The sequence below is a fragment of the Eutrigla gurnardus genome (assembly GCF_963514095.1).
Source record: "Eutrigla gurnardus genome assembly, chromosome: 1".
NCBI classification, from domain to species: Eukaryota; Metazoa; Chordata; class Actinopteri; order Perciformes; family Triglidae; genus Eutrigla; species Eutrigla gurnardus.
The window spans coordinates 24,573,164-24,598,500 of NC_139915.1; the positions used below are offsets into that span (position 1 = coordinate 24,573,164).

The window sequence follows — 25,337 nt, forward strand, 5'->3', positions numbered from 1 at the left end:
TAAAGACAAACAGTAAATAATATTCAGTCCCTGCTCTGGAAAGCCGCGCTAACATGGTAGATGAGCCACAACGCCATTGCGCCCGTTCCAATGGCTCATTGCACGAAGAACAAACTGCAGTTGAAACTCTCTGGAGACAGTCTGTGAAGGGCACACCTATTGCTGAAACAACTCCTCTGTTACATCAGTATAGTGCAAAGTGGGTAAGAAATATCACTCAAGATATGAACTTTAACATGACACTTATTGAACCATCCATTCAAGTGTGCATTTGAGTCAGGAACACACGCACTAGTTGCACCAGCTTTTGTAATAGACTTTCATGTTTGCTTTTTGTCTCTTTAGATTGCTGTGAATCTGTAATGGCAGAGCTACACAGCATCACCACTTACTCCTATGTGTTTGTGTGTGTATATACGCTGTTGCCCATAAAGTTGGAATATTTTGTTCTCAGACACAATCCTCTGTTTATTCAGTAGGTCTATGCATCTCTTTTGACCCGGTGCAATGATTACATTATGTGTCCCCATTCAGCAGGTAAAATTAATTCACGCATGACATTCATATGTGTGTGTGTATATGTATATATATATATATATATATATATATATATATATATATATATATATATATATATATACATATATACAGTATATATATATAAAAGATATATAGATAAATTAATCGATCGATTAACCCTAGGGAGGCAATGCAATTCTATCCAAAACATTAAAGAAGTGGCTAAACGTCTTCAAAGAGCGCAAGTTCTTAGTATGCTTCTCCCTCTGCAGTTTTACTAGGAGAATATATAATGACAGATTTCTTTAAAAGACATGTCTCTGTATGTCTTTGCCTAGGGCTCTCATTATAAAACAGCATTTCTCATTTTCCTCCATTGCAGTCTTTGGTGGTTACTGGAGAGACAGATGGATATTCTCAAAGCACTCAAGCTATGCCGAGCTCAGACTTTGGAGAAGGTCAGTTCGTTCCTGTTAGCCATTCATCCAAAGAAAAAACCCATCCACATAATTGCACTATAATTTGCTCAGTTTGAATGCAAATAAATAAAATCAATGTTGAAACAACACAGCTGTTGTCTTCGGGGAGGTCAGAGGTCAGGTTTAGCTAACGCCTCTAACACTCTTGGTGCCAGCAGGGTTATGGTGTCTTATTTGAATATATTTCTCTGGACAGATAGTTATCAGCGAGAGGCTGATAACTTTCCCTAACATCACTCTTCTGATCAAAGAAAGAGTGTAGACTTAATCAAGAGCCTTTCCAAGAATGTGTGTGCATATTGGTGGGAGGAGACGTCGAAGAGAATGCCTAGCAAAGTCATGAAACCATATAGTTCATATCATACAATATACTGTACAATCATTGAATTAAATCTCTTCAAACTTCGCAATAGTACCCATCTAGCTGGAAGGACATAACTTTGTTTCACACTGACATTTGGCATTATCGTATATTGTTATCTTAAATAAATGGCTGCCATCTGGACGCTAGCACTGGGATTCATTGCAATATGAAATTATTAAAAAGAGACATTTCAAAGATTTTAGGCTTTTAAGCACTGAAACATTTTTCCAAAGTCCATTACGGGCTCAGTCAGATCGATACATATAGCTCCTCTTAATCCAGTCATATATTGAGTTTAAATCATAAAACAGTTTCTTCACCCACTTTTAATTGAGTGTGTTTGAAGTTCTTGTAAAATACCTTGTAACCCAAAGCCACCTCTCAAACTGTTAAAAAAAAGTATAATGTATTACAGAAATAAAATGTAACATTCATGGCACATTTACATTATTTTTTAATTGCAGTCATTTTACAAAAAGCAAAAAGCTACTCGGAGCTACTACAGTTCTTTTAGAAGAGTCATTAACAATGCCTCTAAGCTGTTCCAAAATCACTGTCAAGTACAGCTTCTCGTAGCTTATTGCTTAAATATACTTTGTCTCCTTCCAGCACTTTCAAAATATGATATCTTGGACAGACTGAAAAAAAAAAAAACGACTCTGTAAATCTCTCTCTCGGTGGAATATAGCTAATCACGGTCTCACAACGTGTGCGTAGCTAAGTCATTTAGCCTGAGAAAATGCTCATCCTCTGGCTGAAAAAGGAGTCAGGGACAATATGTTCATACCAATGTCCCACAAGGGTAGCAGTTCCCACAAAACACTATGATTAAAACAAGGCTTGCTAATACACAAATAAGAACATTTATTGTCTCATGCACTGTAAGATATCTACACTGAGGGCAATATTAGAAGGTTCTGGAAAAAGTCTAAGGCAGAGACCAAACAAAAAGATGAAACCTGGCATTGCTAAACGTTTAAGCGTCTTATAATAATCATAATGTCAACAAATAAATATTAACGGCTGCTAGCCTTGAATAGATAAATGCAGGAAAAAATTGGCCAAAAAGAAAGAGAAGAGAGAGAGAGGCGAGAAAGAGTGAAACTGATAAAAATAAAGATACTTTTCTGTGTGTGTGTGTGTGTGTGTGTGTTTAAGGTTACAAGGCAGAAAACAATTCACAAGGCTGCAGGCTGCTGTTTAGCTGTCCTTGTGTGAGGCATTAACCCCAAAAGCTCTACTGTAGAGCTTCTCAGTGACTGGCAGAACAAGTGTGCGGTTGTTCCCAGGTGTGAGTGTGTGATCCAGGCCACCGCTATAAACAGCATGCATGCTAGGCAAGCATTTTCTGGTTAAAAACCAAAATAAGGGGCGCACAGTTGGCGGAGTGGTTAGAGCGCATGCCATGTACGAACGTACATACGCAGCCGACCCCGGTTCGAATCCCGGCGGGAGGTCCTTTGCTGCATGTCACATCCCCTCTCTCTCCTCATGTTTCCGATCTATCCACTGCTAATAAAAGGCGTCTATGCCTCAAAAAAATCTTAAAATAAATAAAAAATTAACTCTTTCACATGGGCTATGAATTTGAGACATATTTCATCCAACAGACCAATAGCTGCATGGGGAACCACGGTTTAGAAGCACTATTGTTGGTGCAGGTAAGCCAGCAGACTCTTATAATGGGTCGTACACTTAAAGTATTTCAAATTCTGCCATTACTTCTACCAGCAATTAGCACCCGACATTGTGCAATGTTCTTGTTTTGGTTACACAACAGACCTTGATAGCCCCCACTGTGCTGAAATGACAGGGAGACCTTGAAGCAAGTGTTAAAAAAAAGGAGTTTGCCCTCTTTTCCTCCCTCTTTATCATATTTTGACACCCATTATGATGCACACTACCGCTGTCTTTGAAGCTGTCTGCCCCTTGCTTTAAAACCTATGATAAATAACAGGAAAATACAGGGGGGAAACATTATTTAAGACATTCTTGTAAATCAATGGCAGATTTACAATGTACAGGATTACAACTTGAATCCTATTTTTCTCTGTAACCTTGACAGCTTCTTTTCCCTCCGTTGGAGTACCGGCACTAATTCTTCCCGCGGTTCACAATGCAAAACAAGACACACTTACTTTCATCTCTGGGATGTCAGTCATCACTCTGCTGAAGCAGCACATATTTCAAAACTGTAACCGGTTACATCATCGCGCCCACAATGTCATCACTTTACATCACGTGGCTTTACCAGGAGGTGAAGTGAAATATTGAAATCCAAGGACATCAGTTTGGCTGCCTAGTGTGTCATTTTTGCAGCCTGCAACAACATTCAATATGTGGGATGCCACATGAGATATATCATTGGAAATTACAAATCCTTTTTCAGAATATAGAGGTACAAAGAATGGTAGGCCTACATGTACATGTATCACAAAAATGGGATACATGTGTGCGCCTTATTTGTTGAATTCCTGAAATTGTGGGGCTAATTTGCTTTATTGGCCTGAGAGTTAGAGATCGATACCACTCTCATATCATAAAGTTACAACTAGCAGCCAATTAGCTTAGCTTAGCACAAAGTCTGGAAACGCAGAGAAAGCAGAAAATCTGCTCAAAGTTTGCCTTACAACTACCTACTGACTCTAGGGCCACAGTAATGCAGAAAAAAATGTGGTATTTGTCTTCTCACCAAACTCTCAAGAAAACAGAATGATTATATTTCCCAAAATGTCATAATATTCCTTTAAATCATATTTAATATTACAGCTAACCTGTTTCTGACCAATTCCCAAACATCAGCCTTCGGGTTGGCAGGGCTACATTTCTTGATTCTGCAGCACAGCCATAGTTCCCCGAGACACTCTTAGCTGTGTAACCCTGTTTGGACTGCTTAACCCTTCTAACAACCACATCAGGAAAACGACCCGACATTACAAATGGCATCACTCTTCATCTGGTAGAGTAAGTGGGTGAAAGCATCGAGACAGATACATTATAGATATGACAGACTCTTGCGGTGTGGGTCACCGAGCTGTCTCCGCCGCTGACGAAGAGTCGCACTTACGGCGGCAACGCGCGCGAGGAGGGCAAGTGATGAAATTAAACACAGTTGACAATATTAATAAGGTAAGAGGAGTGAGTTTGTTTCCTTGTGGACAGTTTGTCTGTAATGAGCCACGAGTCGTCGCGCTCTGGGGAGACAGGCGTGGCTACTGAGTCCGAGTCAGTGGGAAGATATTAATGCAACCCGAAGAGGATGTGAGTCATCGCGCGCTACTGTCCATTCAAACTGGTATCATAAGGGGCACGACCGCAGCGTGGCTTCATCACAGTCATTACTGTGATATTTGACACCGGGGTTGAAATAGGGGCCTCTGTAATAGGTGCGTTTCTTATCACGCATGAGTCAGTGGGTGCTTACGTATCTTCCAAGTCAAGCTGTCACGGTGGGGGGGGTAGGCTAGTTGAGGGTTACGCCTGCTTGAAACTCCTCTCCTCTGGGACGCAACCACACTCGGTCCGTTCTTAACTTCCATTTCACACTTTGTAATCAATTACTGGTCTCGAGAGCTATCGTAGAAAAGAGCTACCTATCCCGAGAATAAGCTAAATCTCTCAACGCCTCCTAATTGAAAACACATTATAGCACTAGACAATGCTCTTTGTGTGTAGCCAGCCACTAATTTGGACTGTTTGCATGCGCAGAACAAAGCAATTTACTGAGGTTGCAAACATCCGTTTGCAGGACAATAATTCACGCTGTTATCAGGCGCAGAGTTTAAACATCAAATAAACGGGGCTGAATAACTAAACAAGCAAACTTTGAAGGTGTGCCCAGCCATTTTTGTTGGTGGCTATTCTCCCAGTGAAACTGAAAAAGCTGAAACTAACATGATTTCATATCGTGAAGCCAAGACTGATGCCAGACCTCCCGAAACCAATCCCTCTTACAGGATTTAGCGGGGAGCTGTGTGAAATGTACACTGCGGGGCCCCACCGGTCCCAATGATAGTCCTCGCTGTGAGTCCAAATCAAAATGAACCCGATCAATAACAAAAGAGGGCTTTTGTGCGTTTACTGCCATCATAAATACAGTGTCCCCAAAAAAGGAACGTGAGGGAGGACAGCAAGAGAGACAGGTTTCCACCAGGCCAGGGACGGGCATAAAGATGTCAGACTGGCTGTGAGGGGGAGGCGGTGAGCAAGATCACACTGCCATGATATGATGGTCTCAGAGCTAAGACGGAGACTTTTGATCACATGCATGTTGACATACAGAGGACAGGAATAACTGCTGCTGTATGCACATGACAGACACAAAAACAACACTTACAGTACGTATCCACACACACACACCCACACACAGAGTGATGACCTTTTCTTACAGAATAAAATGCCAAACGTGTCCTGGCACCGCAGGACATTTCTTGGGTTGATGCAATTTACTGGTTTGTTTTGAGTCTGTAATCCCATTTATGTGAAACATAAAGTTTGTTTGTTGTTTTTAACCCTTTGCTGTTTTGTTTTTTGTTATTTGTGTTACTATGTGGAGCTTGTGACACTTTTATGCTGCCAAACTCGGCCAGACCCTCCTAGCAAATGAAACTCAAAATCTTAGTGGGATTATCTTGGCTAAATAAGGGTTGAATCAAATTAAATTATTTTTTTTTTTCCTGTACAAACTAAATGTATGATTATTTAAGTAAATGTCAACGCCATTATTTATTTATATATATATATATTTTTTGTTTCTTTCTTTTTCTCCAAAAATTGTAAATAAAGTATCAACAAGTATCAACAACATAAAAAAATAAAACAATTATCCTGGAAGAAAATATTACAGCACCGTTGCTTTTAATTGTGGCAAAGTAAAGCATTTTGACATCAAACCAGAGCAACAAACTTAAATGGTGAAAAGTCAACATGGCAGAGAGGGAACTACAAAAGAATGAAAATGAATCCCAGCACAAAAGATTATAATGTTCTGAAAGACTGCAAACCAGAAAGTGACTCACAACTGAATCCAACCCAACAATCCCTCAGAGTCTCAGTAAGACTGGGAGCATGACAAATACTGCTGCTCGGGCCATAATAGAGGGATAAAATTTCCTATACTGAAGGCCCAGAAGAGAATTGACAGCAGCAAGTGGCCCAAATGAATAATCCTGATAGGAATTAATGTGCTTACAATGGTGCTATTGCTGCCTACCTGAATTTATTTTAGATTGCCTACATTACTTCATCTGTCTACTCGGTTGTTTTCCCTGGCTGGGCTGCTGATAAGACAGAGCAAGCATTCAGCAGGAGAGAGAAGGCCTGTTTGTGCACTGGACACTAATTAATATAGTGCTCCGTCGGGAAAGTTGCCTGCTAGCTGCTCTACTGACAACAGATTCATTTATACTGCTGTTTTCTGCTTCTCCGAAGGCTCTGTTAATTGCATTTAAATTAGACCTTGTTCAGTAGAGAACAAGGATCAGCACAGTGGTTTGTTATAGAAGCTGGAAGCAAAAACATGATATTGGGAAACCTATTACCCCCGAGTTGACTGACATAGCTTTTGATAGAAGGTCCTACCAGAGAAAGGCGCAAACATGCTTGTACAATATTTCATGAATAATTGCAATAACTGCAATTCCACCCCAACAGTTACTCTAATGAGAGAATCTTTGAACCAGTAGATCACGGTATCTTTCTGCTCAGTCCTTTGGCAATGTGAGCGCAGCAATGCTTTCGCTTCAGTTTGAGACACAACATTGTTTAAAACCGCCACACAGTATCTTCAGAGATACTAAGGGGGAAAAAATTACGTACAAAACAACATTCAGAAAAAAACACTCATTGAGGGACTTCTCAGGAACAATAGAAGATAGAGCGCCTTATTGCTAGAGTAAGTGTGGCAGGCAGCTATTTAAATGAAAACGTGATGTCAGAATCAAGCGCTGAAGACTTAACAGTCAGGAGAAAGTAAAGAGGGGAAGAAGGCAAGCCGTGTAATGAATAGCTGAATTGCTATCAGGCAGACCAACCTACCATCTACCACCATCGTTAGATTCCATCTTCACAGCAAAGGTCAATGTTTATATTGCAATTAAAGATGTTTTTTAACCTTGATTTACTCAGCGAAGGTTAGTTTATCATGCACGTACTTTGCAATCACACAGTAAGAAACAATCTCCTCTGGGAAATGTGCTCCATTAAAACAGTGCTGTACCTGGAGTAGAAGAAGTCACCTTAGAAAAGAGTCTGAAGGAAACTTGAAGGATCTGACACTAATGCTCAGCGACCATGTGTATTCCATATTAATTCCTGAACAAAGGAATAAACGTGGAATAAGCGACCGTGTTTATTCCTGCACATGGGCCTATGATGAAGTTGATTGAATTGGGCAATCCTGGACTAGTAGATTCAGGGAAGATTGGTACTAGAAGCAAAGCCAAGCTGGGTCCATGACAGCTAGTTAAAAAACATTTGACAAAAAAGGACAGTTGTTGATGCACAGCCACTAACACATGGCCCAGACGATTCCAACCAGTTGTGCCACCAATATGCAAAACACACCAACAGCAGTGTATCAGTAATTTGCAGATACAGGGGGTGGCTGTTGGCTCAAAGAATGGGCAGGACTCAGCTGTTATTGGCTGTATATTTGGCCATTACAGATTAGTATGAAAAAAAAATGGGTTACATTAGATTGATCGAAGACATCCCTTCCTAAGCAGCCTGTCACCACCCTCCCTTTCGTGCCTGTCCGGATGTTGCTGTTGAAGCATTTTAATCAGAATTTCCAAAGAAGAGAGAAAACATATTTTATAAATTATGCTGAGATTTGTTAATAGTATATTTCAACCAATTACTATATTTGTTTCATTTTGATCTTCTTGTTGCCTCTCACAAATAGAGTAGCAAACATATCTGCCTCTATGGACTCTTTAGATACACATAACATCGATCCCTATTAGATGTTAAGTTTTGTTGATGTAATGTGTGTTTTCTCATCACTTACTATGTGGCATTAATACCACAAAATAAAAAGGAGAGGGCGTTCCATTGGCTGTTTGTATTTCATGGGTTCATTCTAAATGAATTCACAAAATCCTAAGATGCTAACATTTGATAGAAAAACTGACTGTAGTAACTATATACTATACACTATTGAATGTGTGAATGTGTGAGGAAACCGAGGGACGGAAGAGAACCCACACCAACACAGGGAAAGAAAGCCAAGGCCACACAGACATGACTGGGACTGGGAAAGAAATCCGGGATCCTCTTTCCGTGAAGCAACAGTGCTAACTGCTGAGCCGCTGCGTTGCCAAGTGAAAGCAAGAGAATGCCAGCTAGATAGTAAAATTCAGCAAAAAAGCCTTCCACGCCATGTGGGGTGGAAGGCTGTGGGGATCCCCCTCCCCTTCGGAGAGTCCATCTCCTGCTTGTCAGGCCGTAGTGCCACAACTCTGAACTCAGCAAACGTTTTCGTCTCCATCTTGCTTTCTGTCATCCACTTCTCACCCCTCCTAACCCTGTCTCCCTAGCTCTCTATCTCCCTGCCTCATCTCTCTGTCTCCTTCCTTCCCCTACTCTATATATCTCCATCCGCACACTGTTCACTGTAAATGCTGTGCCAGCAGAGGGGATGCCGGGGAAATGGCGCCATCCTCGTTGAGAGCAAGCAGACGGAGTGGGGGTGGCGTTTGCAGAGGGTGTTCAGTGACAGGCCCTGAAACCCAGCCATCAGCCACCACGCTGCAGCAATCACACAGCTCCAGTAGATGGGATACACTGCGAAAGCTCCACATTCAGAAAAGGATCAGTTAAAAATTATAGGATATAGACTCTTGATCCCCCAAAACATGCTTTGTTCTCGAGAAACAAGTCTGCTTCCAGAGGAGGGGCCAGACCAAGAGTGATTCGCTGATCCTATAGGAATCGTCCCCACAAGTGCCGCCTAGGAAAGGGAAACTGTAAGCCCCCCTTATGGAACCAGGTCTGGGGGCTGGGCCTTGGCCGGGCACAGTTCCAAAAATCGGATGAATGATAAAAACATGTTATTGTAATAAAGTGAGTGTGCAAGTGTGCTCTCTGTAGATTCTATTCTAACCAAAGAACAAATCCCAAATAGGAAAACTTGGTGAATGAGGACCGGTATTATTTTTTCGAGTAGCACAAAGTGTGCAGAAAAGGCTGGACGTGTGAGACAGTGCAAGCCATGAAAACAGGTGGAGGAGGAGGAGGAGGAGGAGGAGAGGGAGGAGGGGGGTTGGTAAGCATGCTGGCCGGGCAAGCAGACAGGCCATGGTTCATTTGAGGACCAAAGCTGTTTCTTTCCATCATTCGATTGTTCATTAATACCAGCTGTTTCTATGGGTCTCCCTGCAACACATTCTTGCTGCACTCCTGCAAAACCTATCAATATCCAGCAACATAAAACACCACCTATTCCAGAGCTCGGCATAATAAATGACCAGTGCTCCACGGGGCGTGTTTATAAAAATAACAGCCTCTGAAATGCCTGATAATAGTGTGCATGTGGCGTGTGCATATGTTATTGACAGCCTGGATGCTTCTGGTGAGCTAGTTAAATTGGTGGTGACTATAAAAGCCGTTAGAATAACATGGATGACTTAACACAGACTCTCAAAGAGCAGCTCATGCCAGCCCACATAGCGCTCCGCTCAGTGTGTGTAAAGGGTTCATTTTCTCAAAATTAACCTTGTCTAACTCCTGTTCTGCCTGGGGGAGATTTGTATTACTGTTGCAATTTTTCAATCAGAGATTGGGGGAGAACGTGAAATTTTAAACATACTTGTTCACTCTCTAACCCCACCCCCCACCCTCCCTCCCCCATCGTCCCTCCCTTTCTTCCTCTCCCTTTTCTTGCTTTTTCCCCTTCTCTTCACTCTCATAGTCCATTTAGAATTTTAAGCAGATTTGACCCATTCTGATAATAGCATTCTCTACTTCCTGAGTGGTGTGTGTGCGTGTGTGTGCGTGTGTGTGTGTGTGTGTGTGTGTGTGTGTGTGTGTGTGTGTGTGTGTGTGTGTGTGTGTGTGTGTGTGTGTGTGTGTGTGTAAATGTATACAGCCAGTGTGTTCTGGAAATCAACTCAAGCACTCTGCTACTCAGGCAGAAGAGTTCTGCTGGGTCAAAATTAATTACAGAAGCTGTTAAGCACACACCAGCTGTTGTAAACAAATGCAAATACATTTCCATTTCAAACAAGCCCCCTTGTATTGCTACACACAAGCACTGTAAATCTTCTGTGTTTACTAACAACTTGGGCCATCGTCAAGCTGTGCTGGTGCTACTACAGAGGAATCGCTGGTATTCATGTACACCCAATTGCTGAAAATCATGATCACCACGCACTGTAATTAAGGGTTTTCCCCAGTATATTTGTAGATTTGTTCCTGTTGCAGTCCCTCTTTCAATCTTCACTTCATCGCACTTCAGTAACTACGTTGCTTTTTGGCTGAACGTCTCTTTTACAGTCCATTTTGCGAGTGGGCACTTTCTTTGACTGGATCTCTTTGGACCATTCCCTTTATTTATTTTTCAAGTCAAGGGACCAGCAGGACCACAACACTCTGATTAAATGAACTGACAATCAAAGTCAATATAAACGGCTCTGATATTGAATTGGATGCTTCCAGCATTAGGGTGGCAATTAGATATTGCTTTAATTATTGAGTAATCAGCCCATTTTTGGATTGTATTTAAAACACCAGATAATTATGAAAAGTGAAAATAATTTCCCACAATCATCATCATCCTGTATGACAAAAAAATTCAATATATTTGCAGATTCATTTTAAGGCAATCCACCGACTGATAAAATTATTATTGCACCAGTATCTGTCTCCTTTTACTCCGGTATGTTGAACAGGTGCAGAGACCGCTGTGGGCCTGAGCTGAGCCCAATTACGTGCCCCCCGCTGGAATAATGGGTGAACGAAGGAAATTTATGAATAACATAAAGTCTTAACTCAAATGTCACCAGCAGAAGGCACATCCTCAGTGGGCAGCAGCAGGCCGTTATTCTTTATTTGGATCCCCATTAGCTTCCCCAAAGTGATCACTAGTGTTTTGGACCCATCAAAAATCACATCTCAATCTCAAAACTTATCATCAATTCATGTCGCAATGCTGCATCTATTTCGGTGCAAGGCATGCTCATTCACTAATTTCATTAATTTGTCCATGACATTTTTCGGAAGAATGTTTGTATCCTGACATGCATCCCAACCCCAGACAGTTTTGGTCTTTATGTAAAAGCAATAAAATTAGGCTCACTGCATCCAGCTGCCACTGATAGCGCTTGTGAACACAGGTCACGTCTGTAGTGAAAACACGATCAGCTAGAAAACCAATCAATATTCAAGTCACCAAGAAGGACAATCTGCTTACTTTCATCTGTCAGTAACTCTAGAGTTTCACATGTTCAATTCAAATCCTTCCCCTTAGTATTGCGCTGCCTAAAACAAACCAACTAGAACAGGCATACATTATGGAACTTAGATCTGTACCCATTTCAGTTCAATGTCAATATCTTTCCATAGAACAACTGAATCCCTTCCTGAATATAAAATGCAACTCCATCACCACATTTGTCCCCATCTGTTCTATATTACCTATATAAGTCGACAGACATGACAAAGTTTCCAGGCATGTTTCGGGAACCAATTCTGGTAATCTCATGAACTTGTTTCTGAGGTTGCTGTCTCTGATGCACTTTAGTTCTCTCCTTCCTCATTTGCAATCCCATCAATTGAAATATTTCACCTCCTGTACTGATTTTCTATGTGGTCCAGCTTGATAAACATCATATCCAATTCCTGCGTTGGATTTATTGTTGTTTTCAAATGGCTTTATCTTTTTTCTAATCTCCTTGTATCCATTTCTCATCTCTTCAAACTTGGGTGAATTTCAAGTTTCAGCTCCTGTACTTTTCCTAAAAACGCCCTCCAGTCTTTTGTTAGTTCCCTCCACAGAGTTTTCCTGCTGCTGAAGGAAAGAAATCTCTCTCGAGTCAAAGAAGAAGATTGTCAGTGATGATGATGATGATAGCTCTCTTGTGTAAAGGCAAAGCTGTCCACAAATTCTCCTCCAGTAGACCTCGGGGAGTTTCTCCTCACCACAAAGAAACAGAGTAGCATTCTCAAGCAGGTAAGCCAATCAGTCCGGCTCAAGTCCCCGATACACAATGGAAGCAGGATCCAGTCCAGGTGATAGCCCAACAAGCAAACTCCTGCTGGTAAATAAAAAACCCTGTCAGCCTTAATCGAGTAGGCTACCATTCCACACGACACAATCAGGCACTGATAAGGCCATGCAGATGCCAAATAAAACAGTGCAGTTGTTGTGCTGTAGATACAATGGAATGAAAAGAATGCTGCCAATCCATCATCACAGAGACTTAAGACTCTTAGTCCTTTTCCTGGAGTGATTTTAACCACTAAGAGCACAAGCTATGACAAGGTGCACAGTAGAACGCCTGTTCTCTACACAGCACAGAAGGGCAACCATGCTGACTAGAAGTCTTAAATGTTTCGGACTATGATGACATTATTGCATCCCTGAAGACCAAGCCTCTGCAATAGAACGATGATTTCAATTCGGTATACAACTAACCGTTTTTGGATAGATTGAAATGTCGAAAATTTCAAATATCGGGGGAAGCAACCTGTAGAGTTTAAACGGTTTGGTTCGAAATGTATGATTTTCGGGAATGAAAGAATTCACATTGCCTTCCCTGAAAAAAAAAAAGAATATTACCAATCCAGATGACTCAATCAACACTGTCATTTGTAGAGGGGAAATAGAGGACACGAAAAAACGCAGATCAAAAAGTAATGAAACAATCTAATCCATTTTCTACCAAACCTGAAGCAGTGCATCAATCCGGCAAAGGTCATAGGGTAATAGCAGTCACAGACTACTTTACCACTTTTCCCTTAAAGTCATATTTCATTCTCACTATGTGTTTAATGCCTTTCCACTCCTGCAATGGTCCATCAGACTGGTTATCTGTGCTGTTTTCAAAGAGGCCAACCAAACTGTTAGAAAGGCCACCCTCCGTCAGCCGTCCAGCAAGCCCACACTGCCAATCGGCCATCCTGTTTCCAGACAGCACAGTCATTTCCCAGCCCAGTGGAGCAGCACTCCCTGACCTCTGCCTCGACCTCCGCCTCAACAGCCCGAGCTCCGGCACCAGCTCCAGCCCAGAAAGCAGGCACAGGCCACCTCTACTTATTTATGAGCCATTTCACACAGTGCTGCTCCCATTAGAGACCCAGCCTTGGCCCACCTTACACGGCATTCTCCTTGCACTTAACACATAGCGTACACCGGCAGGGCCGGTGGGTACATGGGTGGTGGGTGGGCGATGGTGGGCAGGTTGGGGAGACCATTAGACCCATATAAGCACTGTCACACATCCAGCTCAAGATCTAACAACCAGGAAACATTTCCTTCGGACAGCTGCCTGAACACCAATCACTCCATCTAGCACAATCTTTTATTACTGTATTGCCTTTTGAATTATGTGATAAATAGCTATTTAACTATTCTCAGGGAAATTATCGCCCGCTGATGTAATTTAACGATGCACAAGAATTGAAGGGTTGTGCTTATTGAACCATAATTGGACATTTCATTATTTCTCGTTCATTTCGTTGGAGCTGAACTGTTACACTTGGCAAGAAATAGAAAGACTCAGAAAGACAAAGAACAAGTCTCCACCACATAAAATTTGATTGATGGATTGATTCCCAAAAGCATACCAGACTTTAATAAGAAACTCTGCTTATGCATGACTGAAAACAAGATTTGCCTGAGCTGGCAACATTCAAACACCGCAGGCAGGCAGTGAATCTTAGCTTGTTTATTTCCACCAGAATGAAGGTGACAATGTTCACTGGAAAGACCTAGAAGCCATTTATAGAGAAAGATAGATGAAGACTGACACCCACCTGTGATTGTGACAAAGGCGTAGCCCTCCTCGCCGAGTAGTGGATTGATCAGTCCACAGCTGTATGTGCTATTGGGCTCCAGCACGACCGTCAGCACGCTGGTCATGGTGAACAGCCCTTCCTCATTGGCCACCAATGATGTGGTGATATTTTCCGTCAGGTTGCGCCCGCCCCCGTCCTGCCATATCACGCCAGCTTCAGGATAACCACCATAGGCCACACAAGTCAGCGCGACCTCATCGCCAGGTCGCAGGTTGGATTCAGGCTCCAAAGTCACTATAGGCTTGGAGTATGGCGCTGAAACAATGGGAGAATACACACAAAGAGGATGAGGGGAGGGGATGGTGGTGGTAGAGGGGTATGGGGCGGGTGAGGATGAAAACGGGACAAGGGAGCAGCAGACACATTCTGAATTTAGTTAAATTCTCTGCAGCGAGAGTCACCCTGGGAACTGTTTGACATGATTCCCATTAAATTCTTAATTATATTTAGGGAGCTTAGCATAACACAGTGCTTAAGATCCCACAGACACAGACAGCATCTGTGGCACATTCTGATGCTGCATCCCTCCAGTCTTAACGCAGCTCTCTCCAGAGACTCAAAGCACCGAGCCACTCCTAGAAAGGGAATACGGTGCAAGCCGGGAGGTGGAGGTGGGCTGGCCTAGGATATAACTGGCAGGCCCAGAAATTTGGGACGACTCAGCTGGTAGCATGGGAAAGAGCACCCAGGGTGGAGGTGAGGGGGTGAATCGTCCGCCTTGGCTGAAATCACGCTTCCCCAATCCCTTGAGCTCAAACAAAGTAGAGTATAGAGGCGGCGGGGAAATAGGCTGCCGTATTCCCCGAACCAATCATTGCACAGCAAACAATGGGGTGGAGCTGAGGGCGAGATGAAATAAGTTTACCCGCACTGCTTTTTTTGAAAAGTGGACTATCAACACAAAGAAGGATTCAGACTAACTTCCCCAGCTGTTTGACTGACAGCTGACGGATTTCCATCGAGGGATCCTTTAATTTTCTTCCAGCGCGGCATGAAGGAATTCTACAATGTTAAACTGTAAATGTTGGGCTGAAAATAGAACATCTATAAATCTAATGCATAAAATGGAACCAATTTGTCACTGTTGGAGACATTGTTTTCTCTCTCCCCAGCCAGGAGAAGAGAAAAAAAAATGTTATTCATTAACACTGCCTAATGCACATTCATCCTTGGAGAATACAGTGACAATCTCACAACAGATATAGAAATGGGAGACGGAAGGAAAGGCACACGGTATCATTATAAATAATGAAGGCTCTTGGTTGTGAACGTGAGCATTGTGGTCCGCAAGCAGAGAAGATGTTAGTGATGGCTGATTGACCGTAACGCAAGCTAATAATCAAAGTCAGCACATATTGACCATGACAGTCCACAATCAGAGCTTATTGACCAAAAACAGCCCTGAGGAAACTATTTATCACCTACTCATGTAGCGTGAGAAGAAATTATCATAAATCACCTTCTCCATAGGTAATAGTATAATACATTTAATTGCATACTATTAGAGTATATGTGTGTTTAAGTGGCGAGGTCAAATCACTTTCAATACAATCAATTCAAAGTGTGACATCACAAACATTAAGCAGTAAAACAGCATGAATATGTTCGGGGGACAATTATTATTCTATTGCACTTTCAAGCATTTAACAGGAGTAATACAGGTGACCATTGTAACATAGGGAGTAGCAATGCGACAGATGTAATGTACTTAGGGTGATCTGCGATCCATCCCTGATTAAGGCAGCATTTTTTTGTGATCGTGTCGATCTACTTTCTGTGCGCCACTGGTCATAAGCGACCATGTGCGTGTGCATCTGTTCCTACACGTGTCATTACCGTCAAAGCTTGACTCACCAGCCACCTGCAGCAGCAAAGCAGCACTGCTGTAGTCCTGGACCCTGACGAAGCAGGTATAGCTGCCTTCGTCAGCCACCACCACCCTGCTCAGCAGGAGGGACGCGTTGCCCAGGCCCAGCTGGGCCGGGAACAGGCTGGTACGGTTGGCAAATCTCTCGGCCTGGTCCGCCAGCTGGTCGCGTCCACCCCAGTACCCGTGCACACTGCGTTTGGTGTCGGTCAACTGCCAGAAGACGCTCAGATCAGACAAGTTGAAGGGGTTGGCATGGCTGAAGGAGCAGTTGAGTGTGGCATCCATGCCGTGCAGCACCACCACTGGCTGCTCTGGGACTTGCACTTCCAACACAGCTATAAGAGAAGAGGTGGGACATATGCATGGTATTAATTAAAAAGAATAATCCCTTAAAAACGATAAAACAAAAATGTGCTTTTATCTACTTAGAGAGGACCAGGTCTAGTATAAACATATACTACTCACTGAAAGTTGAAACGTGACAGACTAACACCTACTCCAATTTGAATGTGTTAAAAAACTGAAACAGCAATGGAAGCAGCATCTGTATGACTTTATTGCTATTGATTATTAAATCTAAAGGGGGGGGGGGGGGGGGGGGGTAACTGCAACAAAACTCTGAGTGCATACTTTTGCTCTGTTGCTCTGCTTCTTACCAAACGCTTTTATTCGACAGCAGCTAATTTTTCTGTGCATCTGTCTGTGTGTGCGCTTATTTGTACCGTTTGCCTAGACTAGGCCAAGAGCAAAGAGTACACTACATAATCATTCTGGATTAGTGAGCATCTCAGGCAGTGTAGAGTACATCCATAGTATCCTCAAGAGTCAGCATTCTCCATTGATCTCTGTCTGCTCTTATACAACTCTGAGACACAGTATCACAGGGGAGAGAAGAAGAAAAAAAAAGAACAGTCGGCCCCTGGAGCAATGCACTCTACTTTATGCTCAGCCTCTCTAATTGTTATAATCACAGTAGCATTTTAGCCTTCTCACCCCTTTCTAAGCTCTGTCTATCAGCGTCAATGAGGAATCACTTTGGTGTGAAGGAGATATGTCTGACTACCTCCCTCTTTCATTGAGCGGGTTCATATATGGTTGGGTATTGCTACGTCAAGGCAGACCTATTTTCAATCACATTCAGCCATTCCGAACAAGTTAGCCTCTCCACATCCCACCCAAACAACCTGCTCATCTGTAGGAACAGTGCCACCTACTGACTGACCTCATAAGTGCAGAGAAGTGGTACAGAAAAATGCACAGATTGCTGTCAAAATACCCCATTAATGCCCCATCAAAACTGGGATGCTGGTGCCAAAATTGCTCATGAAAAGCCTTGCAGAGTGAGTATACTTTTTTTTTTAAATGCAAAGTATTAAATAATGAATTATAGAATCGAAACATTTAAGCGATGAATGGCTTTCAAGACCTTTTTTTCCTTCTCAAATATTGCATCACATAAAAACCAAAACAAAAAACATCAGGGAAACAACCATGGGACATTGCTTTATTCTGATGAAAATGTTGCTCCACAGTTTGGACCTGGAGCGAATCAAAGCCTCCACACAAACCATGTGCCAGCCACACAATTCTCTGACCCCCATGGTGACAACAGCAGAGAGGTTTTTTTCCCCCCTTTACTGTGATTACAAAACCTCTTCTGGTGCTGTGGGGGGGGTTCTATCCCCCCGTATTGTGCCCACATTCACTCAGCTGGGCTACTGCATGGCAAACAATACCGAAGAGTTAACAGGGCAATGCATGGCAGGAGCGGGCGGTATTGTGCCGCCATCAATAGGGAACAACCGAGCAGATTTCTGGAGTGTGTATTTATGCTGTCTTTGGAGGTGGCCCAACCTTTGCAGTAATGAATAGGTTGCTGGTGTTTTTTTTGTGGGAGTGGAGGGTCAGTGACAGCCCTCTCCGAGACATGCATGTTGAAGGAGGAGAAGGGAGAGCAATTAAATCACTCCCCGAGCAGCCTGGGATGACTCACATCACTGAGTTCATACAGGAAGGGGGAAGGGAAAGAGGGAAATGGAGGAAAAGAGAGGCCGGCATCGAGCTCACACTTAAAGATAATATCTGGAAGCAAGCCAAGGAAGTGGCTGTGGTGGAGCCTCACACACTAATCCCTCAACACAGACCGAAGCCATGTCAGGGAGGAGAGAGAGAGAGAGAGAGAGAGACAGAAACTCCCCTTTCTAATTCCACATCTCTGCCTTGCTCCTATTTTCCCCCCACAGCTTCTTTAACCAGTGACCTACCACTCGTGCTAAGGCCCCGGGAGGACGGAGCTCAACACGGGGTCCTTGTGTAGAGACACCGACCCGCACTTGGAAAGAGAGTTCAATGGGAGCATTTTGCATTGCATCGAGGAGGGACTGGACAAGAGAGGAGGGCACGCTAGGCCAGCTGACGTCATGGAAAAAAAGCTCACATCTGATGTCCTATTCGTCAGAGGTGAAATATCACGAGCCAAGGCGAATGCTCACACGGCTGTTTGTGATCTGCTGTTTACACCCAACCGCACGCTCGGTATGGTAGCCGACTGTTTGATCATCTCTCCTCAGGTCTGCTCTCGACATGAAAAAACATGCATTCTCTAAAGAGACAAGTGTAAGCAGTGGAGGTTAAAGATGACAACACGAGTGGGCTTTGGCGAGGAGGGGGATGCGCCTTGAAGCCAGGCCTGCAGTGTCTTCTCATGGGTAAGTGGGGATCTCGCCTCTCCCTTCTCCCTCTCGATAAAGAGATGCTCAGAAGCCATAGAGGGCAGGCTGGGAGACGTCAGGCTGTGGGGATTTACACACTGCACTTTGTGTTTATGGGCCTCAGCTCTGTTTGAGTGCCTGCGAGACAGAGACGGGCACTTTCACAGCTGACATGAAATAAACTCATTACAGCCTTCGCGAAGCGCTGGCAACGGGCCCCGCTTAGCAGCAAAGCAGAGGGGCTGGTGAGAAAAGGCTGCAAATGATCTTCACACTGTTCTCCACTCTACTTTCAAGACTATCTCCACCTCCTTCCAGCGCGCGTTCCCCAGGTGAGCGAGGCATGGGTGCTACGAGCTTTGCCTCTATGACGGTATATGTGCAGTGAACCGATGCTCGCTAGGCACATGAGGTGAAGACGGAGGCTGAGTGTGAGACTGAGACAGCGTGGGATGCAGGCAGACAGCAAATAGGAGGATCACAGCTTTTATAGGGAGGGTGCTTGCAGGGTGACTCGCGAGGCTGTTGGTAAATAAAATCCAGTGATATCACATCACCCTGGCAGATACAGATAGGTAAGTGAACATAAACACACCAACATAAAAATGTTCACTTATAAAATATAGTACGTGCGCAACATCTGAGAACTGGAATGAGATCATTAGCCTTCGCCAGTCGATCTTGTTATGTAGATGGCAGTTATTTGACTGGTTTGATGTGCAAACCTTAAATCAAAGAAAACAGCATACCTGCGTTGGTTTTACAATTAAGGAAACAGATGAACAGATGATATCAAAAGCTGGGATGCACTTCAGATTCTATGTATATCACTACAAACAACATATGCTGTAAGGCATTACGGTGTTGGCATGAACTGAATCATTTTTACGGTAGATATTTTAACGTATATTTGTACGTATATAGCAATAAAACAGTAATAATAACAAATCAATAATGACTACATGTCATTTACATATGCTAGTTCTGGGGCACTGGTATTGTGGCAAAGCCTACTGGGACATTAATGGGAACAATCAAATGTCTGTGAGTCTGTCAACCCATCTGTGACCAGTTCTATGATTTATTTATAGTAGCATAATATTATCTATACATAATATAACTTTGAATTATTAATTGTTTGAGTGAATGTCAGGCATGCATAGACTATCAATAAAAACAAGTAAGAATAAAATCACTTTACATGTATTCCATCATATTGGTATTTTTGTTATAATTGTACATTAGCACTTAATATATATTTTATGCCCAGCTTATTATTCTTGTATTTGGCAACTTTATGCTTTGTAAAAATCTGACTTACTGTTCTGATACCATGCAAGGAATTAAAATGTCGGGGAATTTTAAAAGGTGCTAAACCAAGACAAAAACAAATGCATAAAAATCGGTGAAGTTTAACTAAAATGAATATAGCAAGCAAGCATTGAGCTAAAATATGAATTAACAGACCACAAAGTAACTCACCAAAATGATGCAAATACAGGCACAATGCGTAATTTTTGTAAATAAAACTGAAATGGCAAGTGTTGACTGGGTACTGGAGAGTTGTTCTTCTCTCACTTTCGTCCCATCACTCAAATGTGCACTGCTTGCAGGCAAATGTGTGGCACAGCAGAATGTGCAGATAAATTCATCCTATTCTATTTACTCATTTTACAGTGAATCTTTTTAACTTCTTATCCTGCAGACACAAATGTGAGTCAACAAAGGGCTGACAAAGGCATGTGCAAGGACACAGTGTTTCAGACAAACACAGGTAAGGATGGGATGGGACGATATGGGATTTTATTGCGCAATTTTTCATATCGTTGTATGCCTAAACATAAACGCATTAACAATTCCAATAGAGATTGACAACAATTTAAGTAGGAAAAAATAAACGTTGTAAGCTTGGGGGGGCAACTATGCCCAGATAGCAACTGCATTTAGCTGGATTTTGAAAACCCAAAAGGACAGCAGATAAGTGGAATATGCAGCAAGTTTTTTATGAAAACTGTTCACATTTGGAATCCATTAACTGTGATAAAAAAAAAATTCAATAAAAAAAAACTTTCCATAGCCACATTTCAAGTCTACAATACTCAAATTTAACAAATTCAACAGAGAGGACCTGAGACCTGCTTTCTCAGAGGCTGAAATTATTCTTTTGATCATCCTTCATTTATATCCTTAGACATGAGTCCTGCTAGAGCTAAGCCATGCTCCAGTGGTAGTGAGTTGTATCAAACTGTTGATCACTGCACAACTCTTTTAGCTCATCCCTTCTGGAGGAAAAAAAAAAATTCTCCGCATTTCAAAAACGAATCACGCTCATGCCAAAAATGATCAGTTATGTACGAGTGCGAATCACATTTTAAAACGATGGTTATTCCATTTCTGCTGTTGTTTATTGACTTAACAACAAGGGAGGAATGACTTTGGACATTCTGCAGAAGCAGTAACAAGAAGTGTTAAGTATTACAATGGATCGCCTACGTCTCCCACTGTGCTGCTCGAAAAAGGAAACTGGTACAAGTAAAAGTATTAGTTAGCATTAGCTATCATCAGTAAGCAGAATTGGTGATCAATAAACTCATATAGAACTCATTATATCCAGTCGTGCAAACACACCTTCCCACACACAATTTCATGCAGAAAGAGACACCACCAGGCCAGAGAACACATTGATATTCCACACCTGTAGGACTCCTGACAGCAACACACTGTCTGAGGAATTGGACACGAAGTACTCTGACACTACAATGGAGATGCTGTTACAAAGCTGCTCTGGAGCAGAGAGGTTCCCATCAGCATGACCAACAACAGTCAAATAAACAAATACACATGTGTACACAACCCTGGTACAAAAGGTACACAGGTCGACTCATAAACACACACAATCGGCAAGCACAAATGTTCAAGTAAGTATTTTTTTGCAGCTACCTTCACGCACACAGTTTAACGTGCAATGCAATACAAAATCTAGGGCCTTCCAGCTCAATAAACAGTGCAACTTCACTCCAACTACACTCCATGGAATTGGATGACAACAGCCACCCAAAGATTAGCACCTCACAGAATCTCCTCACAGACGTAGATGGTGATGGTGATCTAAGTTATTTACACAATGAGTGGAACCATTTGTTAAATACAATAAGTACACGTGTTTAAAGAGTATATCTAAAACCCTGCCGGAGTAAGTATTAATGTGACAAAATGCAAATCCTATCACTGGAGTGGGCAGTATTGACACAGTAAAGTAAACAGGTGCAATACTAACAAACTGCAATGACAGAAGGGTTTACAAGACAAGCAGGAGAACTATGCCTTTACAACAGTGCCCCCCTCTGTTGAAGAATGTAACTGCAGCTTAACACATTTTCATTCTGGACATTTTGCACCACCTGAACATCAAAGGATCCATGAGCCCTTTCATATGATTATTCTCATGATATAACAATCCCTGTAAGAGTCTGAGGGGAAAGCTAGCTTTTGATTTCATGGAGCAGATGTAGATGTCCATAATGGTGCGATTTGGGGGGGAAAAAAATCAGCATCTGGAAAACATTAGGCAAGCGATGGGAGTGTGTGCATAGTAAGCATGACGTGGTTCAAAATTAGCAATCCAGGAAAAAGAGTCCGTGTCTTGAGCAGCGTTTTTTTTTAAATGGCCCCTCAGTGAAAGAGGCACAATATGGATGAGATTAAGTGAGTCTTAAAGCTGTCTGCAGTGTTAAAGGGTCACTTTAAACATTAAGCCCTGGAAATAATCTCTTCCTTTCCCATTTTTTTTGCTCCAGGAACTCATCATGGAGTGTGAGTGCCCTCACTCAGGGAGCGATACAAGTGATGGCAGATAGGGAAGACCAGGACTCTGACTTGCTTATTTTCAGCAGTGTCATAAATCAAGAATGGGACTCATTATTGTGCTATTTTCTCTTTTTTTCCCTTTTCGCTCTGTTTCTTGCTCCCTATCTCTACCCCCTCTGTCTCGCTTCCTTTCATATGTGCATGCCATCTCATTTCCCGTCAATAACCTGTTAATGGGCGCCAGTGGTCAGATAACGGTGCCAGCTGGAGAACAGTGGGCAGATAAGGACAAGTTTCTGGCTTAAGAACCTGAGAGACGGAGAGCCTTTGATGAGTGGGAGGCTGGTGATGGAAAGGGGAGGAGCGGGGCAGCGTACAAGGAAACATCGCTAGGTAACAGGATGGTCATGAGATCAGATGTGACCCGAGTGCAGCTGATTTCTCATAATGGCATATGCTCATCATTACAGAGAAGCCAGGATGAGTGGACCAGAAAGATGATGAGGATGTTTTCTTTTTCATCCCTCTGATGAGGCAGGTGTTTCCATCTGCTGACTTATGATGTTTTTAAGCTCTTTCACAGACTCATATCCGCTGCTGATTCATGGTTTCATGCACCAGGAGCGATGCTAGGTTAAGCACGGGTCAGTTTGTCGCCAGCTGTTTGTCGTCTCAATGACAGAGCCCCTGTGTCTGACATCACCGCCGCCACGCCACCGAGGCAACACCCCGGAGGTGGGCGTCTCCCCGTGTCAGCGGCAGATCTGCTTTCTCGGCAAGTTGGTGGCTGTGATGCCTTCCAAGCACAGATCAGCATCCGTTCAAGCCATCCATCACAGCCCACTAGACACAACGACAGACACCACATATGGCTCCGGGCCCCTCATCCCCTCCAGAACTGCAATCTCGGCATATTAACCATATCAATTTTTTAACGATCCCACAAGGCAGCATTTTTAGGACCTGTTGAAATAATCATGAGGTGCTTGTTGGGTAATGCACTCTGTTTCAATGAGCGCACTGTGAGGGAAAAGAAGAGCTGGGAAATGGTGAGACAGAGGCAGGCCAAGAGAGACTGGTCATTATGTATGCATTGCGGCGAAACCAATCTTTGTTGAGCCTGTCCCCGATTGTTTTTAAAAGGATACTTCACTGGACGCAATCAAATTAGCAAGAACATCCCTGATATGGGGTAATAACCCTAAATTGAATTTCTGCACAGGCTAAAGTGTCCCCTCTCTGCAGAATCAATTGCTGTGAAGAGAAAAGGAGGACAGGAAGAGGGCATTCATAGTTAGCAGACCTTTAAAAAGTACACCAGAGATGCCGGCACAAGCGGACTGCTTTCAAACTCGGGAGCCATGCCAGTAATGCGTGCCTGCCGACGACTATGCAATCTATCCTATTGTGCTAATTAATTTGCATTACCTACAGCTCCCATCACTGAGAGGGAAATCGGGTCAGCTTTCCATTTCTGCATTTGCATAAATACAATTCTCTTTCGTTGTTTGGGTGCTAAGAGGTGCACGCGGCGAGCTTGCGCATCAGTGTGTGCTAACGGAACAGAGAATATGACAACAAGCAATTAGCTACTGGCTGACACTGCTGTGTGCTGTGCTGGAGAGAGCCAAGGATGCTACTGGTATGGCTCAGTCATTACTGTATATACATTGACACATTGACACATTGACACATTTTGCTGACATTTATAACCACTATGGGTTATAATAAGTGTGGTTAAAAAATAAAGCTTAGCCTGGTAAGCAACCAGCAGGGTCAAGGGTCAGGGCCAGACTGGGTTTGCTTCGCACATCTTTCTCTACTTTGGCTTCCTCAATAGTGCGTCTGAGCACAAAAACAACAAACCCCTTACAGACACGCCACTTCACTGCTGCAGTGACACAACAGCTGTAGAGTGCTGAACGAGCAACATCAGGGAGAGGTTTCACAGAGAACGATCCATCATCTGACTACTGAGTCAGGATACAGCTGGGAGCCACAGAGTCAATGTTGCTGCGTCGAGATGACAGTGTTGTGTCGTGTGCCGTCCTTGTGTTTTTCTTCCACAAATACTGTTCTCACGATAGGAAGTGTGCTGTCAGAGACCACGGAGCGTAATCGTGTCTACTGATATGGGCACTCGCAGGAGTTATCGAGCAATGACACGGCTGAATACAGGGAAGATTACAGCCTGTAATCCCAGCGAGGGAGCTGGAGACCTACGAGACCCTGAATCATATCGGCACACACACACACACACACACACACACACACACACACACAGACACACACACACACTCATATAATTACACACGTCTGTAGGTTTCCGTTTGAGTGACCAGCAGAAGCAAAACATGGCTGTTTATAAATCAAAGGCAACCAAACTGACCTTTAATTAGTTACCCAGATAATTACTGTTGTCTGGTTTAAAAAAAAAAAAAAAGGACTGCACTAATTTGTCAGCACACGATGTTATCAAGTGCACGCTACTGCACTCAATATATGAATTAACACAGAAATAAAAATTAAGTCCAATTGAATTTGTTGCTCTGAGATGCACCTGGAACTCT

At 42.9% G+C, this 25,337-nt stretch overlaps 1 protein-coding gene across 2 annotated transcripts in view; it reads right to left on the reverse strand.

Annotated features, from left to right (window-relative positions):
• cd276 (CD276 molecule) overlaps positions 1–25,337 on the reverse strand; it is a 66,507-nt gene that overhangs the window by 32,186 nt on the left and 8,984 nt on the right. For both annotated transcript variants that reach the window (XM_084038700.1, XM_084038701.1), the window contains exons 3-4: positions 16,234–16,584; positions 14,338–14,634 (exon numbers count right to left, since the gene is read on the reverse strand). In XM_084038700.1, the coding sequence (XP_083894826.1) occupies positions 14,338–14,634; positions 16,234–16,584 (648 nt within the window). The remainder of the gene's footprint in view (positions 1–14,337; positions 14,635–16,233; positions 16,585–25,337) is intronic.